This window comes from Erinaceus europaeus, chromosome 13 (assembly GCF_950295315.1).
Source record: "Erinaceus europaeus chromosome 13, mEriEur2.1, whole genome shotgun sequence".
NCBI lineage: Eukaryota > Metazoa > Chordata > Mammalia > Eulipotyphla > Erinaceidae > Erinaceus > Erinaceus europaeus.
Window position 1 is genome coordinate 57,642,233 of NC_080174.1, and position 18,844 is coordinate 57,661,076.

Consider the following 18,844-nt stretch of genomic DNA (forward strand, 5'->3'; position numbering starts at 1 on the left):
TCTGGCTTCTGTAATTGCTTCCTCGCTGAACATGGGCGTTAACTGGTCGGTCCATGCTCAACTGGGAACATTCTAGGCTGCACTTACTTCAGAACCAATCTTCCTGCAGTGGCATGGTAGGATGACCAAGCTTCCCTTTGGAGAGTGGGGCACCCTATCATTGCTAGATCATAGTGTGGGTGGTCCTGAAGAGGCCCACAGAAGAGCTTATGATGATGTTCTCTATGGATGTACCAGTGATGGTGGAAAGAGCAATCTATTAGAGTTCTAAGCTCATTGTATCTATGGGGGAAATCCAAGGATTTATTGTCTAGAACCCTTGGTGATGGAATGGCCTGATAGAGGCCAAAAAAGCCACCCTTATACTAGCTGGAGATCTTTGTTAGATATCTATAGGCAAGCTCAGGAAGTTTCATTTGACGTGATTTATATGAAAAAGTACCTGTTTTAAATTATGAGTTGATGTGTTGAATGTCTTTTCAGCATCTTTTGATCATGATTTTATAGTGATTTAATAGATTTTCTATTCACAAACCACTTTGGTAATCTTTGACTAAGCCCAACTTGTTCATGTGTTCTTTATTTTAACAAAACTGAATTTAATTTTCTAGTGATTTATTTTAAATTTTTCCCATATATGTTCACTAATGGAATGGTAGTTTTTTGTTTGTTTATTTGTTTTGTTTTTATTTATAAAATAAAAACACTAACAAAAACCACAGGGTAAGAGGGGTACAATTCCACACAAGTCCGCCACTGGAACTCCATATCCCCTGATAGCTTTCCTATTCTTTATCCCTCTGGGAGTATGGACCCAGGGTCATTATGGGGTGCAGAAGGTGGAAGGTCTATGCTTCCCCACAATTCTCTCCTTGTTCTCAGGTACTTACCACCTAATTTGATTACAATAATTTGTATTTATTTTTTTAGTTGTATGTCCTACAATAAAACAAATTCTGAGAGCATGGAGTATAGAACTAGGTATGAGGCCTTTAACAATATAGTTAGAGCCTGTGAGATTATTTACCTTGATAAAATGCCTGCTTTGTTTTGCACAGGACCCAGGCTTGAGCTGACTCTCACCTCACTGGGGAAGACACTGGGGTATCTTTTTCTTTCTTCCTACTGGTTTTTCTCTGGAAAAAATTTAACTTAGAGGGCCTGGTGGCACACTCCATTGAACACAAATGTTATAATGTTCAAAGACCAGGGTTTAAGACCCCGATCCCCACCTGCAGGGCGAAAGCTTTGTGAGTGGTAAAGCAGTGTTGCAGTTGTCTCTCTGTCTTTCTCCTTCTCTACCACCACCTTCCCTCTCTGTCTCTATCCAATAACTAAAGCTAATAAAAATATTTTTTAAAAATTAATTCAGACAAGTGAATCCCTGGCACAATAGCAAAGTTAAAACAAACAGACAAACTACAGTTCTTTGCCTATATACCCCTAGCCCCACCTACTTCTAATCTTTCCTGATTTATTTTCTTCTCTCTCTCTCTCTCCAGAGGGATGAACCCCTGGTTTTGCCTGCTTATTTCCTTTCCATCTTTTGACTTACTATATGGTCCAGCTTTTCGCTTTTTTGCATACGTCTTTTTTTTAAATAATTTTTTTATTTATAAAAAGGAAACATTGACAAAACCATAGGATAAGAGGGGTGCAACTTTGCACAATTCCCACCACCAGATCTCTATATCCCATCCCCTCCCCTGATAGCTTTCCTATTCTTTATCCCTCTGGAAGTGTGGACCCAAGATCACTGTGGGATGCATAAGGTGGAAGGTCTGGCTTCTGTAATTACTTCCTCGCTGAACATGGGCGTTGACTGGTCGATCCATACTCCCAGGCTGCCTCTCTCTTTCCCTAGTAGGGTGGGTCTCTGGGGAAGCGAATCTTCAGGACACATTGGTGGGGTTGTCTGTCCAGGGAAGTCTGGTTGGCATCCTGATGGCATCTGGAACCTGGTGGCTGAAAAGAGAGTTAACATACAAAGCCAAACAAATTGTTGAACAATAATGGACCTAAAGCCTGGAATAGTGCAGATGAAGTGTTGGTATACCCTCCATTGTGTAGATAGCTAGTAGGCATATTTTAGTTATATTTCAAAGGGCCTGTAGCTATACTAGTGTTTTGTTTTGTTTTTTTCCTGAGCCTGAAATCTGATATGCAGGTGGATCCAAGTTATTGTCTGGGGAGATGATGTCATAGCTGCAAAAAGGACCAGAAAGATGGATCAAGGAAGAGAGTAGCTCCCTAATATGGGAAAAGGGTATAAGTATTGTTAACTGTAAACACCATCGATTTGATGTGATCTGGGCCCCATAATTAGCTTAGGAGCCTGTGTGACCTCTGCATCCCTATAGATCTGAGTTCACATTCTGTGGTCATGAGTAGGAACATTCCATGCTGGCCCAGTGTTGACCCATCTTCCTCAGGTGTAGCATAGAATATGTTGTCTATCCTCCCTCTGGAGGATGGAACATTCTCTACCATTGTTGATCCAAGTTGAGGGAAAACTCCTATGGGGGCCCACAGAGGGGTCTATTTTGTTATTCCTGATAGAAATTACCAGTAACAATGGAGAGAGGGATTTATTTGAGGTCTAGGCCCATCAAGTCTGTTTTGGAATCTCAGGATTTCCCTATTAGGGCCCCTGCTGGTGGAATGGCCTGATAGTGACTAAAGAGTCATCGTTAAAGTTGCATATGTCTTTTTAAATTTACTTCTTCACTGGAATGTCAGTTTTACTATATGTCTTCCAGGAACACTCCCTGATTTACTCATCTGTCCCCAAAACAAATGAAGAATGAATTGAGTGCTAGGTGTTTTGTTTGGCTTCCTGACTAATTTACCTTATCCTTTTATTTGCTCTTTGTTTTATATATCCACCCCCTACCTTTACCCCACCCCTACTTAAACATGCATAGGATTTTTGAAATTTTGTAAATTTTATGTAAGTGTGATGGAAAATCAAGATGTGTTTAATATTACCATGCTTATAACTGCTGCAGAGATGTATGTACCTTTTAATGAAACTATAGCATTAACACTTTTTCTTATATTGGCTGTTTCATCACTTGATATGGCACTAGGGATCCAGCCCAGGCTCTCAAGCATATCAGTTCTATTCTTTAACACTGAAACATTACCATGATCCCTCTACATTTTTTAAACTTATGAAAAATTTGTTTGGATGTCTAATGTTAATTATAGTATTATTGAGACTATATATCTAATTGCTAAACAGGTTATCAGGACACCCCATGGGAGAGAATTTGATGACTCTTTGGAAAGATGTGATGACTATTTGAGTTCAAGGACATGTAGCAAGCCTCAGCATTCAGCAAGGACCTTACTCGTACATTCAGCACCATCAACCACACCAAAGCATTCAGCAAGCCCTGTGTTAAATCGAGCTTCTCTCAGGGAAAGGTAATTCCATTTCTATCCTAAGTTTTTAACAGTGTGTTTAGAAAAATAGATAGCAGTAGTAATGCATGTGAAGTGACTGTCCAGTATGACTCATTTTTGAGAACCCTCCTTAAATAGTTTCTGTGTAGACTGTATTACACAATATGTCCTGTTGGATATTCTGTCCCTTCCCAGTTCTCTTAAATTGAGTTTGCTAACTAGGATGGTAAAATAGTTCACTTGGATAGAGTGCTATAGTTCACTTGGACAGAGTGCAGCTTTGCCATGTACATAACTAGGTTTGAGCTCAGCCCCCACCCCATTATAGGAAGCTTTTGTTTTGTGGTCTCTTTCACTCTTTACCATGCCTCTATAAAAAAATTAAGTAGAAAATGAGTTTATTAGCCATCAGTGAGTTGATAAAGTACTGAAGCCCAGAACCTCACCTCTCCAGAGCCCTACCCCACTACAGAAAGATAGAAATAGAGTTAAGGGTATGGATAGACCTGCCAACATCCCCATCAGCTGGAGAGGCAATTATAGAAGCCAGAACTCCCATTCTGTGCTTCCAAAGAATGCTGGTTCATATACTCAGAGGGGGAGAAATGTTAGGGGAAGATGACCAGAGTGCTTTGATCTCCGATTCCATTGAGACCTCAAGACCCAGAAAGGGAAGAGGAATAAAGGAAGGAGGTTTGGAAATAGTAGTAGGTGTATGTGTAACTTAGAAAAGAAGGGAAGGTAGGGCCATAGAAAAATGTATATACATCTATATATATATAGATGTATATATGTATACACACCCACACAGACACACACACACACACATATATATATATATATATATATATAGTCAATCTGTATCTGTGCTCTTGGGAGAGCTACTGCAGTTTCCAGTGGACGGAATGGGAATACAGAATTCTGGTGGTGGTGGGAATGGTGTGAATTTATACCTCTGTTATCTCAAATTTTTGTAAATCAGTAATAAAACACTAAAAAGTAATTCTTCGCTGAGGGTAGCTGAAATCAACTGTCCTTTTTTTTTCAGATTTCAGAACAGTTGTGGTTTAGAATAGATAATGGCACTTAACATTTTATTTTGATGTTGAATACTGGAAGTAGATAAGGGTTTTGCTAGAAAAAAATGAGTTTCACCTATAACTTGAAAAGGGTTGAGATAAAAACACTGACAAGTTTTTTTTAATTCATCCAGATAATTGAAATTTTAATATGGAGCATTTTATAGATATTTATTAGCTTTGAGGTACAACATTCTACTTTAATGTTTTAAAAGAAGATCCAGATATAGCCTATAGAGGAAAATCTTTTAGACATATTTTATAAGCAAAGTCATCTTGTCTGTTCTTGCATACAAAATTTAAAATGTATTTTTTTAGGTCTCTGAGCAATATATTTATAGAGTTGTTTTTTATCACTTTTTTGGGGGGTGGGAGATCCTGATTTATAGGACTTATCACAGGCACATTTTCCTATCTCTAAAGATACATGTGAGCATTCTTACCCACCACTTGTAGGGTATCTTTCCCATCCTGTGGAATTAATAAAACCTGTGTAAATGTAGATTGTGTGTCCCAGGCTATACTGTAAGTATGACAGAACATAAAACTTAACTTATGGAAGTTAAGGTGGGGATAAATTCAATGTATTCCTCTAAAATTGTTATAAAATTCTGTCCTTAACCATGTGTATGATTAAACATAATTAAAAAATTTTATTTTAGTAGTTCTAAGCAAATGAATTTCTTTCATTTAGAGTGAAGTTTTTTTTTCTTGTTTATTCTGAGTTAGTATACCATCAAATGATTTCAATTTTCATCCTGTTACATTTTAGAAGCAGTTTTCTCCTCAAAGTAGAAATATTAATATTATGGCTTATAATCTATATTAGGCTGTAGAGTTATTACTAAAATGATTCTAGCAAGTCTCATTCAAGGGGTCCTGGCATTTTTATCAAACTTAAGCCTTTTATTTTAAATATAGATTGCTTAGCAATCTTTTCTTATACCACAGCACAGACTAGTGGATCTACCCCATAGTATCATTTAAGAGATCCTTTTGAAGCTGCATATTTATATGGGCTTTCCAAGATCACTTACATATGTAACAAATGAGGTCTGCCAAAATATTTGCATAGGTGCAGAACAATTCCTTTTCTAAAGGGTTAAAATTAAATTTTAGCTGGGTGCCAGGTGGTGGCGCACCTGTTTAAGCACACGTGGTACTCTGTGTAAGGACCTGCGCAACAACCCCTGTTCTAGACCCGGGTGAAGCCCACCTGCAGGAAGAATGTTTCACAAGTGATGAAGCAGGTCTGCAGGTGTCTGTCTGCCTATTTGTCTGTCTTCCTGCGCTCTCAATTTGTGGCTGTCCTATTGAATAAAATGGAGGGGAAAAGAAAAAAAGGAAAAACTAGCTACCAGGAAGCAGTGGATTCTTAGTACTTGTGCAGAGCCCAGAGAAACCTGATAGAAAAAAAAACATTAAATCTGGGAGTCGGGTGGCGCAGCGGGTTAAGCGCAGTTGGCGCAAATTGCAAGGACCTGAGTAAGGATCCCGGTTCTAGCTCCCCACCTGCACAGGGTAGTCACTTTACAGGCGGTGAAGCAGGTCTGCAGGTGTCTATCTTTAACTCTCCTCCTGTCTTCCCCTCCTCTCTCCATTTCTCTCTGTCCTATCCAACAACGACAACATCAATAACAACAACAACTACAACTAAAAAAAAACAAGGGCAACAAAAGGGAATAAATAAATATTAAAAAAACATTAAATCTTGTGCTCGCTTCGGCAGCACATATACTAAAAAACATTAAATCTTACTTATAATTGATGGTAACTATTATGTTCTTTAAGACATGTAAATCTTTTGTCGTGCTTTAATAGTTTATATAAACTAAGGCATATAAAATTATGACTTTGTGAATAAATTGGGAGAAAATGTTGGCAAAGTTTTAAGTAATTTATTAGCATTTTATTATGTAATTATTTTTAAACGAACTTCATATGGGTGCATTTTAATCAGATGGATCTAGAAAGTTTTTTTTTTAATTTTAATTTTTTTAAAAAAGTATTTATTACCTTTTGTTGTCCTTGTTTTATTGCTGTAGTTATTGTTGTTGTCATTGTTGGATAGGACAGAGAGAAATGGAGAGAGCAGGGGAAGAGAAAGACAACTGCAGACCTGCTTCATTGCCTGTGAAGCGACTCCCCTGCATTTGGGGAGCCCGGGTTTGGAACTGGGATCCTTACGTGGGTCCTCGCGCTTTGCGCCACATGCGCTTAACCTGCTGCGGTACCGCCCGACTCCCGGATCTAGAAAGTTTTATTACTCCTTGTATAAGACACATAAAGCACTTAATACTCATACCAGTTATAAGTTAGGGGAAAACTTCAGAAAGAATAATGGTTGTTTTATTTCTTAGTTGCAATATTCAGACTTTAATAAACGTCATGGTTTTATTTTCCTATTTTTCAGTTAAAAAAAAAAAGTACACTTGGCAGAGAGATGACACAGAATAAAATGCATACATTCCCAGGCATGAGGACCCAAGGTCAAGCGCCACCCACCTGCAGAGGATACATTTTCACCAGTGCTGAATGGTGCTTCCCTTTATCTGTTCTCCCTCTCTCTCCATCTCTATTTCTATCGCCTCTCTAAGGAAACATAAATAAGCAAAAAGCAAAAAGACGAGTGTGGAATCATAGTTTAGGCACTGAACCCTGGTTATAGCAATAACAGCATTAAAAAATGCAGTTATCTTTTAGTATAAAGAAGCGGTTATCTCTGTGAAAGGGGTTCATTCGACTTTACATTTTTAAATTTATTTTAGGTAGAGACAAAAGTTGAGAGAAAGGAGATAGAAAGTCATAGAGAGAAAGACATGTGCAGCACTGCTTCGCCACTCATGAAGCTTCCCCTGAATGTGGTTCCTGGGAGTCTGAACCTACGTCTTTGTTCACTATAATGTATGTGCTCAACCATCCAGCCCCCCCCCACCCCGAGGATCATTCAATTTTTATGCATTCTAAAGAAATAAGAACACGATTGGGTTCTAAATAATATTCTTAACTAGCACAAACATTTTATTTCATTTTATAAAATTTCCTTTTTATGTGTTTATAAAGGTAGAGTATCATTAAATTGTTGGCAAATAACTAGTTTTTAAGGTGGTATACATGGAATTATCATCCTAATGTGAAAATATATAACCTTATTTATACACAAAATTTAAAATGCATGGTTTAAAATACCCAGATATGGCATGCTCTCTAAAAATTTTTTGTTTAGTTTAATGTTTATTCATAATAAATTACATTTATGTTATTTAATAAAATAAAGCAAGAGCTTTGTTATTTACTACAGCTGAGAATTAGTACCTGATTTAATATCTGCTTTCATTCTTGGTCAAAGGAAGAAAATATCTTTAATCTCTCTATATTATTACATGGGCATATGGAAATGTCATTTTAAAAATCTGCCTTTCTCTTGCTCTAAGTAAGCTTTGTTTTTTTTTCCTGTCTGCAGATTCCATTCTGACTGGTGTGCACCTTCAAACTGTGATGAGATCCATGACCGGGTAAAGAATGTCTTGAAATCACATCAGGCTCATCAAAGACATATATATGTTAGTTTCTCAAATTTTCTTTGAATGTTTCTTTATTATTGTGCAAGGAAAATGTTTAAACTTTTAATAATTAATAGTTAATCACTAAAAAGGGAAAATTCACACACACAGAGGGAGAGAGAAACACACACACACACACACATACACACACACAGAGATGTAACCTCCATTTTGCTTAAGGCAATATATCTAGCTTCCTGTTTAACTTTAGTCATTATGCACCTGAAATATAAACACTGTTAGTGATATGTCATAAAGAGTAAGTAGTGACTTTGTGATAATTAGCTCACAGCCATCAAAATATGAATCAGGCTATCTGATTTCTTACAAATAGATTTGATCCTAAATGGTAGAATGAGGGAGAGAGTGAGATAATTGTATTTTCAGGAAGCTTTCAACTGATTTTCATGTTAAATTCTTAAAAGAAGAGAACCGAAAGATAGCTCACCAGGTAGTGTGAGTACCTCAGCATGGGTATGACACATGTTTGAGTCCCAGGATTCCATGAGATGATATGGCAGCCCAGGGGAAGCTCGGTTACTGTAGTGTCTCTCCCTTTCTCTCTTCCTTTCTCTTCGATATGTATTTATCATTGACTAGTCAGCTTGAGAATGAAATAATACACACCAAAGACCTCAACTCTAGAAAAAACTAGGAAAAGAGCAGATCAAATTTATCATAGCTAATATTAGATAACATCAACATAATAGTTACACCAATATAGTATTTTCTGAGATAAGGAAAATAAGTATGAAGGACAGGGGAATAATAACTGCATACACTTTTTATGTTTGCCTTTTTAAAAAAATTTAACTTTGTGTATTATAGAGACAGAAGTCAATAGGAATGGGGAAAATAGGAAGAAAGAGAAGGGGCCAGGTGGCGGTGCACCTGGTTAAGTACTCACATTACCATGCGCAAGGACCCAGGTTCAAACCCCTGGTTCCAACCTGCCAGGGGAAAGCTTCACAAGTGATGAAGCAGGACTGCAGATGTCTCTATGTTTCTTTCCTTCTCTACCTCCTCCTCCCCTCCTAATTTCTCTGTCTCTATCCAATAATAAGTAAAATATTTTAACAAAAGAAAAGAAGGAAGAGAAAGAGAGGGAAAGAGAGCTGTAGTACTGAGCTTCTTCTCTCCAGGTGGGGGGCTTGGGGTCTTGAACCCAGGTTCTTGAACATGGTAATATGTGTACTTAACTGAGTGTCCTACCTCTTGGCCCTGTGTTGTGTTGGATTTATTGTTTCATTTGTTAATTTAAAGTCATTTATCATGAGTGTCATGTATAGGGCTTGTCATGGGATTTAAAAGTATCAAATGACATTGGCATCACTTTGTACAGTTTTAAGTTTCCATATTCAAAGTATAGTATACCAATAGAAAATGTGCACAAATTAGGTTGGTTTCCACTATTATGCACCACAACACAACACAACACAACACAACACAACACAACACCCTTTCTGCTTCTCCTCTACACTTTCTTCCATAGAATTCTTTTCTTTGGAGCAATACACCATACCCAGTCCAAGTTTCACTTTCTTTCTGACCTTGTTTCTTAAGTTCCACTTACTAGTGAAGTCATGAAGTCATTTTGTACTTATCATTCTCTATTGTAAAAAGAAACTTCTTTGGGGCTTTTGCTATGGGGTTTATTAGGAACATAAGAACTATGATGATGGGGCCAGGTGGTGGTGCACTTAATTGAGCATACATTACAATGTGCAAGAACTTGGGTTCAAGCCCCTGGTCCCCACCTGCAGGGGGAAAGCTTTGTAAGTGGGGAAGAGTGCTTCAGTTGTCTCTCTGTCTTTCTCCCTCTCTATCATCCCCTTCACCCTCTATTTCTGGCTCTATTTATGTAATAAATAAAGATAATTTAAAAAATAAATAAAAACTATCCTGGGAAAATATAAGGAAAAGGTTAGCTAGACATGTGGAAGGAACCATGAAACTTTTAAATTTAGTTCACCATTGTTCAGCTACAACACATGCAGGTCCTAGGGAAAACTTGGCAGCATCAGGTCCAGGGAGAAGACTGAGACAAGGCTAGAGGCAAGCAGGAAAACAGAGGCTAGAAAAGAGCCAAAAGGGCTGAACTTGGTTAAATAACTTCCCATTCCCACAGTCCCTTGTGAGTTTACTTATTCTGTTGTATGCTCGTGACATCAACCATATGCTAAGTATGTATTTGTCCTATAATTCCTTTTGCTCACCTTTAGTCAAAACAGTGTTCCAGATATATATATCCTCATCAGGTTTATTGCTGGAGATCGATGCCAGCACTAGGAATCTATTCCTGTTGGACATTATTTTCTTTGTTTTGTTTTATTTTCCATTCTTGTTTTGATAGGACAGTGGGAAATCAAGAAGAGAGGGGTATGGATCGACCTTCCAACACCCATGTTCAGCAGTGAAGCAATTAAAGAAGCCAGACCTTCCACCTTCTGCACCCTATAATGACCCTGGGTCCATACTCCCAGAGGGATAAAGAATAGGAAAGTTATCAGGGGAGGGCATGGGATCCGGAGTTCTGGTAATGAGAATTGTGTGGAGTTGTATCCCTCTTATTCTATGGTTTTTGTCAGTTTTTCTTTTTTATAAATAAAAATTAAAAAAATACTTTTGTGATTAGAAATCTCTGGATTTCCTTCTAATGTTCTTACATATTATATCACATTGTTATTAGCAATAGTGACTATATATATATATATATATATATATATATATGATCCCTAGTACTTATAACTCAAATTTTATCTTCTTACAACTCTCCTCACAGTACATATACTGTTATGTCTGTTCAAGATATTTAATCATATTTGTATTGGGTTGCCGCACTCTCTACTTTGATTTAAAATTATTGAATAGATTTTTGATATGAGTTCTTGGCCACATGTTTTTCAATTTATATTTCCTACTCCATGCCTTTTCTCTTAACAGTCCAATAGATCTGAAAGTTTTTCTTTTTTAGTAATGTAATACATCACTCTAATTTTTAAGAATTTTAATTTCCTTCAAAACTTCCCTATGCTTTCTTCTAGAGATTTTTTTTTTTTTTTTTAGGATTAGTGACTTGCGTTCTTCAGATAGATACATCAGAGTAGGCTTGCTGGATCATATAATATATCTATTTTTAATAATTTGGGAAATCTCCAAATTCTTTTCATAGAAATTGGACCAATGTACATTCCCACCGAAAGTGTATGTTTTGTTTTTTTTTCCCCAGATAGCCCCTGTTGTTTCTGGTTGTTTGAATATAGTCCATTTTCACATGTCCTCCCATGTTCTAGGTGGTACCTCATTGTGCTCTTCATTTATATTTCCCTGATAATGAGCATTTTTCATCTTTATCTAGGTTGTTTGTTACCCTCCTTGGTTAAGTCTATATTCTTTCCTTTTTATTTATTTTTTTACTGTGATCATTTGTCATTTTTTTCTTTTTATTAAGCTGTTTTTATTCTGTTATTGGTCATGATCATATAGCGTGATCATATAGCAAATGATTTTTAAATTCTTTAGTAATACCAGATGGGACATAAAACTTTTAGCCTTTTTTCTTTGTTATTCTGTTGCATTTTAATTCTGCCTTATAAAATACACAAATTAGGTTTATTTGTATTGAGAAGTTATCCAATTTTTATTTTTTATTTTAGAGAGAGAGGGAAATACATAGAGACCAGAACACTGCTCAGCTGACTTGGAGTAGTGCTGGGAATTAAACTTGGAACCTTGGAGTCTCAGGCATGAGAGTCTTTTTGCATAACCATTATGCTTTCTCCCCACCCGGTAGTTATCCAATTTAAACATATGTTTACTTTATTATTAAACATTCTTTTTTTGCAATATCATGTTCCTTTCTGGGGTCTATGGTCAATTTTCTGCCTAAAGAATTTCCTTAAGTTTAAATTCTTTTCAAACCACTGTCATTTCTCTGAATTCGTTTGACTTTTTTTGAAATCATCTAAACTTTAATAATAAATAGAACAATTTCACTGGATACAAAATTTTATGATTATTGGTAATTTGTTGGCACTTTACAGAATCCATTTCATTATCTTTTTCCATTTTTTTTAATCTGTTGAAAAGCCAATCACTATAACTTTGACATAGCATGTTTGTTACATTTGAGATTTACTAAATGTTAATTACCTAGTGGGGTATATATTATAACCTAATGAAGTTTAATTAGATTAATTCTCTCATTTGTAGAACTTCTTATATCTCTGCATCGCTATTCATCAGTTTAGAAAACCTCTAACCATTCTTCCTTTAAACATTGTTTCTGCCCCCAATATCTTATCTTTTTGCTCTCCCTCTGGACTTCATTACACATATATTTTTAGACTGTATTGTATATGTATCCTGTGTTTATTTTCATGTTTTTAAATTCTTTTTTTGTCCTCCTACTTTGAAATGTGTTCTAGTTTGCTGTCTGTTGCTATGTTTACACTGTAAAAACATTTGAAACTTCTTGAAAGACTTAATTTTCTTTTTCATTTCATTTTTTTTAATTTATAAAATGGAAATATTGACAAGACTATAGGATAGGGGGGTATAATTCCACATAATTCCCACCTCCAGAACTCCATATACAATCCCTTCCCTTGATAACTTCCTTATTCTTTTTCCCACTGGGAGTATGGACCCAGGATCATTATGGGGTATAGAAGGTGGAAGGTCTGGCTTCTGTAATTGCTTCCCACTGAATATGAGCGCTGGCAGGAAAAGACCTAATTTTGATAACATCTTAAAAGACATACCAAAAATGACTTTAAAGGAAGTGGTAGTTGTGTACCTACAAAATAAATTGAATTTTTAAATTAAGAATTCTCCTTAAAAGAAATATCAGGCCCAGATGGTTTCTAGGGTAAGGTCTCCCAAACTTTTAAGGAAAAGAAATTCCAGTCTCAGTAATTACTAAAAATAGATAAAGGAAAAATGTTCAAGTTGTTTTATGGTGCCATTTACTTTAATGGAAAAAGCAACTACTTTACAAATAAAGGGGGAAATGCATAAAAAATTCTGATAATCTATATACAAAAATTTCTCTACAACATATTAGCAAATCAAATCTAGGAGTATGTAAAAATTAAAGTATATCATAAAGTGGGCTCATTCCAGAAATACATTTTATATTCATTTTTCCAATTAAGTAAAAAGTGATTGTGTGCTATTTCAGAAAAATCCCTTAACATTTGGTTCCATTCGTGAAAATCATTCTGTAGTAAAATTGAGATAGCGATTTCTGAAAACACATAGTGTATCTCTGAGAAAAATCTCTAGCTAAAAGCATATCTAATTATGAAATACTCAATATCTTTTCCTTAAGTTGAGAATAAGCAAGGAGGCCCTCTTTCACTATTCTTTTGCCATCATACTTGGGGAACACCAGGGTTATCACTGGGGCTTGGTGTCTACAAGAGGAATCTACCACTCCTGATAGACATTTTTCCTTTTTCTTTTCTTTCTTTCTTCCCCTCTCTCTTATTTTTATTTATTACATAGGACAGAGAGAGATTGGGAGAGGGTGGGAGAGAGGGAGAGAGAAAAACACCTGCAGTCCTGCTTCACTGCTCATGAAGCTTCCACCTCCACTCTCCCCTGCAGGTCACTGAACATGGGTAATATGGGTGCTCAACCAGGTGCACCACTACCTGGCTCCCTCTAACTCTCTTTCATATGAAACTCTCTTAGGAAATAAACGCAGTTACGTTAAACAGTTAGAACTCACAAACATTAATAAAATACAGGGAGGCCAGAAGATAACTCACCACATAACATACACAATGTACTATGCATGAGGAGCCCAAGTTCAAAGCCAGACCACTACATGAGAGCACATCTACAAAGGAAAACTTCATGAGTGGTAGAACAGAGCTGTGGTGTCTCTCATCCTATCTGTCTCTCTCCCCTTCTTTGTGTCTCATTCTATAAGTTAAAAAGCCATCTGTCAAAAGTGGTGGAATCATATAGGTGTGAAACCCCAGCAAAAGCCCTGGAAGCAAATTAACCAGTCACTTTCTTCTAGCGTTTGCCCTTCTTCCATAGCCAGTCAACAGCGTCAGGTTGAGCCTGATGTAAAGTTTCGAGACCTCCTTTGAATCTGGAGAGGTGGCAGTCATTGACTATGTGGGTCATAGTCTGTCTGGAGCCGCAGGGGCAGTTTGAGTCGTCTCTGGCTCCCCAGCGATAGAACATAGCGGCGCACCGGCCATGGCCTGTTTGATACCGATTGAGGAGGGCCCAATCATAACGTGCTAGGTCAAAGCCGGGTTGATGCTTGCAGGGGTCTGTGATGAGGTGTTTGTTCTTTACCTCAGCTGACTGCCAACTCTGTTTCCAAGAGTCTGGAACAGAGAAGTTCAGTGTAGGCGTAGGGGACCAGATTGGGTGACGAGACGTCAAGCGTTGGACAGGGTGGGCGAAGATATCCGCGTATATTGGCAGGTCCAGTCGAGCGTAGACGTGGGAAATGAACTTAGATGATGCCGCATCCTGAAGAATATCTGGTGGGGCGACGTTGCTAAGAACTGGCAGCCATGGAACCGGGGTGGAATGGATGGTTCCAGAAATTATCCTCATGGAGGAATATAATTTGGAATCGACCAAGTGGAAAAGGGGGCTACGGAACCATACTGGGGCACAGTATTCTGCAGTGGAATAGCATAATGCCAGAGATGATGATCGTAGTGTGGAAGCGCTCGCGCCCCATGAGGAGCTGGCCAGTCTTGCAATGATGTTATTCCTCGCACCACCTTTGCTGCAGTTTTTATGAGATGTTTGTGAAATGACAGAGTGCGATCGAGAGTAATGCCAAGATAGATTGGCTGGGCTTCATGCCGGATTCTCGTATCGTCAAGCTGCACATTAAGCTCACGCGAGGCCGAGGCATGGTGTAGATGGAAAACAGATGATACCGTTTTTGCAGTGCTAGGGATTAGTCGCCATTTTTTACAGTAATCAGATATCAGAGACATGTCTTTCGTGAGTGTTTCCTCAAGGATGTCGAACTTTGATGCCTAAGTAGCATAGCAGATGTCATCAGCGTAGATGAACTTCCTTGAAGAAGTTTCTGGGAGGTCATTGATGTAAATATTAAATAGCGTAGGAGCCATAACAGAGCCCTGGGGGAGGCCACTGTCAAAGCCAGCAACAAGCAGCTCCTGACAGCTTTCAAGCTGTTGGTCCTCCAACTTAATGTTGAGGGGCTGTCCTTTGCCAAACGCGTTCTTATTGGTCAATTGGCGATACAGCATCAGGCAGATGTTATATGCCTACAAGAAACACATATAGCAGTCGATGAAGCTGCTCGATTCACCATCAGTGGATTCAATTTAATATACTATAATCTCCATCCTAAACACGGCCGAGCCATCTACGCCAAATCGTGTCTTGTGGACGTTTACCATACGGCCTCTTCGACCTTCTACGACTCCATTACTATTGGAACTATTCAGCTCGTCAAGGTATATAAGCCTCCCAGTGCCTCATGGGATAATGAGGTCCTGCCTAGCCTGAATCACCCAGCTGTTTACGTTGGAGACTTTAATAGTCATCACCAAGACTGGGGATATTCCTCCACTCGTGCTGATGGCTCTATCTTAGCCAACTGGGCTTCAGCGAATGACCTCTCCCTATTATGCGATCCCAAACAGCCAGGCTCTTTTCACAGTGCTAGATGGAATAAAGACTCACCTGACCTGTGCTGGATTAGCACAGTCAATGGCCAAGCCTTTCCCGCTACGAGACAAGTTCTCAAGATCCTCCCGCACAGTCATCACCGCCCAGCTATCATCCACATTGGTCTCCAGCTCCCACTGATTCTGTGCTCGAAGAAACTAAGATGGAACTTAAGGAAAGCAAACTGGCGTCTGTTCAGTGATCTTACCAACAAATCTATTCCTGCAATTCCAATTAACTCTATCCCCTCTGAAGATTCCTACAGGCGCTTCCGCCAAGCCATCTTCAAAGCAGCTTCCCAAGCCATTCCTCGTGGGAGACGTGCTAACTACATGCCTTGTCTTGATGCTGAATGCGAGCAACTACTAAAGCAGTATGATGAGTCGGGCAACCCAGATGTGGCTGACCATCTCATTGCCTCCCTGGATGCAGCACGCCAAGCCCGCTGGCAACAACTCACGGAAAGTCTGAACTTCACCCACTCAAGTAGGAAGGCCTGGAAGCTTCTTCACAGACTGGGTGCCGGTAGCCAACCCCCTCCCGTCTCCCATCCTCCCGTATCTCCAAACTCAGTGGCCAGTCACCTAACTCAAGTTGGACGTGCTAAGATCGACCCAGTCTGGAAAAGAGAAATTTCCCACGAGTGGTCATCCCACTTCCGGTTATCTGGTCCATCTGCAAAACTCTCTCCCTTTACACTGTCTGAACTGGAAGACGCTTTGAAGAGGGTTAAACCGGGAACAGCTGCTGGCTATGATAACATCACCCCAGAACTCATTCTTAACTCATTCTTAAGCCAAAGAAGTGGCTCGCCTCATTCCTGTCCCACATCTTGGAATCTGAGTCTATGCCCAAAGTTTGGTGTCGTGCGAAGATAATAGCGGTTTTGAAACCAAAGAAAGACCCAACACTGGCCGCCAGATATAGACCAATTTCTCTCCTTTCCGTGTGTTACAAACTCCTTGAGAGGCTGCTTCTGTCACGTATTTTTCATCTTACAGAAAAATTCCTATCACTCGCCAAAGCTGGTTTCCGCCCAGGAAGATCTACCTGCGAACAAGCCCTGGCCCTCTCAACTTACATTGAAAATGGATTCCAGAAGAATTTAAAGACGGGTGCTGTCTTTGTTGATCTCACAGCAGCCTATGACACGGTCTGGCACCGTGGTCTCCTAGTCAAGATCTCAAGATGCCTGCCTCCATGGGTGGCCAACACTATATCATTTCTTCTCCAAAACAGAAGATTCCGGGTGCATCTGGGTGACAAGTCTAGCAGATGGAGACTTGTCTCAAGTGGCCTCCCCCAGGGCTCTGTTCTGGCTCCTACGCTATTTAATATTTACATCAATGACCTCCCAGAAACTTCTTCAAGGAAGTTCATCTATGCCGATGACATCTGCTGTGCAACTCAGGCATCAGAGTTCGACATCTTTGAGGAAACACGCATGAACCAGTCACTTAAACAAAGTAACTATATGAAAGGGTAAAGAAACTTAAAAGAATAAGATTCTGAAAAAACAAATATATATAAAAGCCTAGTAAAGCTGAAGAACCAACCACTTATATCTTAAGACTTACTATAAAGTATAGCAATAACTAATGTGTATTATTGTCTACACTAGAGACTGGTATCAAATATGCAAGAGTGCAAAGTCAATTAAATAGAAATTTTGCATTTCTGTCTTTTCAAAACATGAATTTGAATTAACATTTTAAAAAGTGCCCTGGCATATACTTCAAAGTAGATCATGGGCACAGTAAGTGAATAACTTGTTTGGAAATGACTTTTATGACACCCAGCACGTAATTTTTAAAAGAAAAAAATGGCAATAAATTGAATGTCATTAAAATTAAAATCTTTTACTTTGTGGTATTTTTTCTTAATTTTAACTTTTATTTATTATTGTATCGAAAGAGAAGTTGAGAGGCTTGGGGGAGATAGACTCTTGCAGATATACTTCACCACTCAGGACTCTTGCAGATATACTTCACCACTCAGGAAGTTTCCCCACTGCTGGTGGGGACCAGGGGTTTGAACTTGGGTCTTTGCACACTGTAATGTGTGTGCTTAACCAGGTATGCCACTATTTACCCCCTACATCGTGATGATAAGAGAGTAAAATACATACCATAGTCTGAGTGAAACTGTTAGAAAATCATTCATGATTAGAGACATGTATTTAGATTAAATGAATATAACTCTTTAAGCTCAATTATAAGAAAATAGCCCAGTCAAAAATGAATAAAATATCTGCATGGATATGTCACTAAGTAATATGAAAATATGTTTAGTAATCATAATATTACAAATTTCTATTAGAAAATTAAAACCAAAATGAAGCAAGCTGTCAAAGACATTAAATAAAAGGAGGGGCCTGGCAGTAGAACACCTGGTAGAAAGCACACATTACCATGCACAAGGACCCAAGTTCAAGCCCTATTCCCCTGTCTGCAGGGAGAAAGCTTCACAAGCAGTGAAATAGTGCTCCAGGTGTCTATTTCCCCCTTCACTCTCAATTTTTGTTTCTATCCTAAATGAATAAATAAAATATTTAAAAAGGAATGCTAATTTAATGATATATGTATGTGCGTAGTTTTTTTATATTTATCATTTATTCCCTTTTGTTGCCCTTGTTTTATTGTTGTAATTATGATTGATGTCATTGTTGATGGATAGGACAGAGAGAAATGGAGAAAAGAGGAAAAGGCAGAGAGGGGGAGAGAAAGACAGACACCTGCAGTCTTGCTTTACTGCTTGTGAATCGACTCCCCTGCTTGAGCTGGGATCCTTATGCTGGTCCTTGCGCTGTGTGCCACCTGCACTTAACCTACTGCGCTACCACCCAACTCCCGTGTATGTAATTTTATCTACATATATTGTAAAATTATTACCACAGTTGGGTCAACTATTTGTCTTTCTCCGTTTACTTTTTACTTAGCAAGATGCCTTCAGTTAACGCTGATATTAGAACCTCCTTGATTTTCATGACTGAATAGTTTCCTATGTGTGTTACCAGCTCACAGGTGATGCTAAATATCTTCTCTGATATCATTCTTCAAAACCTAAAAGTTTGTTCTAAGCATAAGCAAATACATTGAGTAGCTTTCTTAC

At 38.4% G+C, this 18,844-nt stretch overlaps 1 protein-coding gene across 3 annotated transcripts in view; it reads left to right on the forward strand.

Moving 5' to 3' along the window:
• The window catches only part of SPATA6 (spermatogenesis associated 6), a 113,983-nt gene that overhangs the window by 75,760 nt on the left and 19,379 nt on the right, over window positions 1-18,844 (forward strand). For 2 of the 3 annotated variants that reach the window (XM_007521335.3, XM_007521337.3), the window contains 2 exons: window positions 3,245-3,429; window positions 7,951-8,050. In XM_007521335.3, coding sequence (XP_007521397.1) covers window positions 3,245-3,429; window positions 7,951-8,050 — 285 coding nt within the window. The remainder of the gene's footprint in view (window positions 1-3,244; window positions 3,430-7,950; window positions 8,051-18,844) is intronic. The other variant, XM_016187358.2, reaches the window with a different exon arrangement.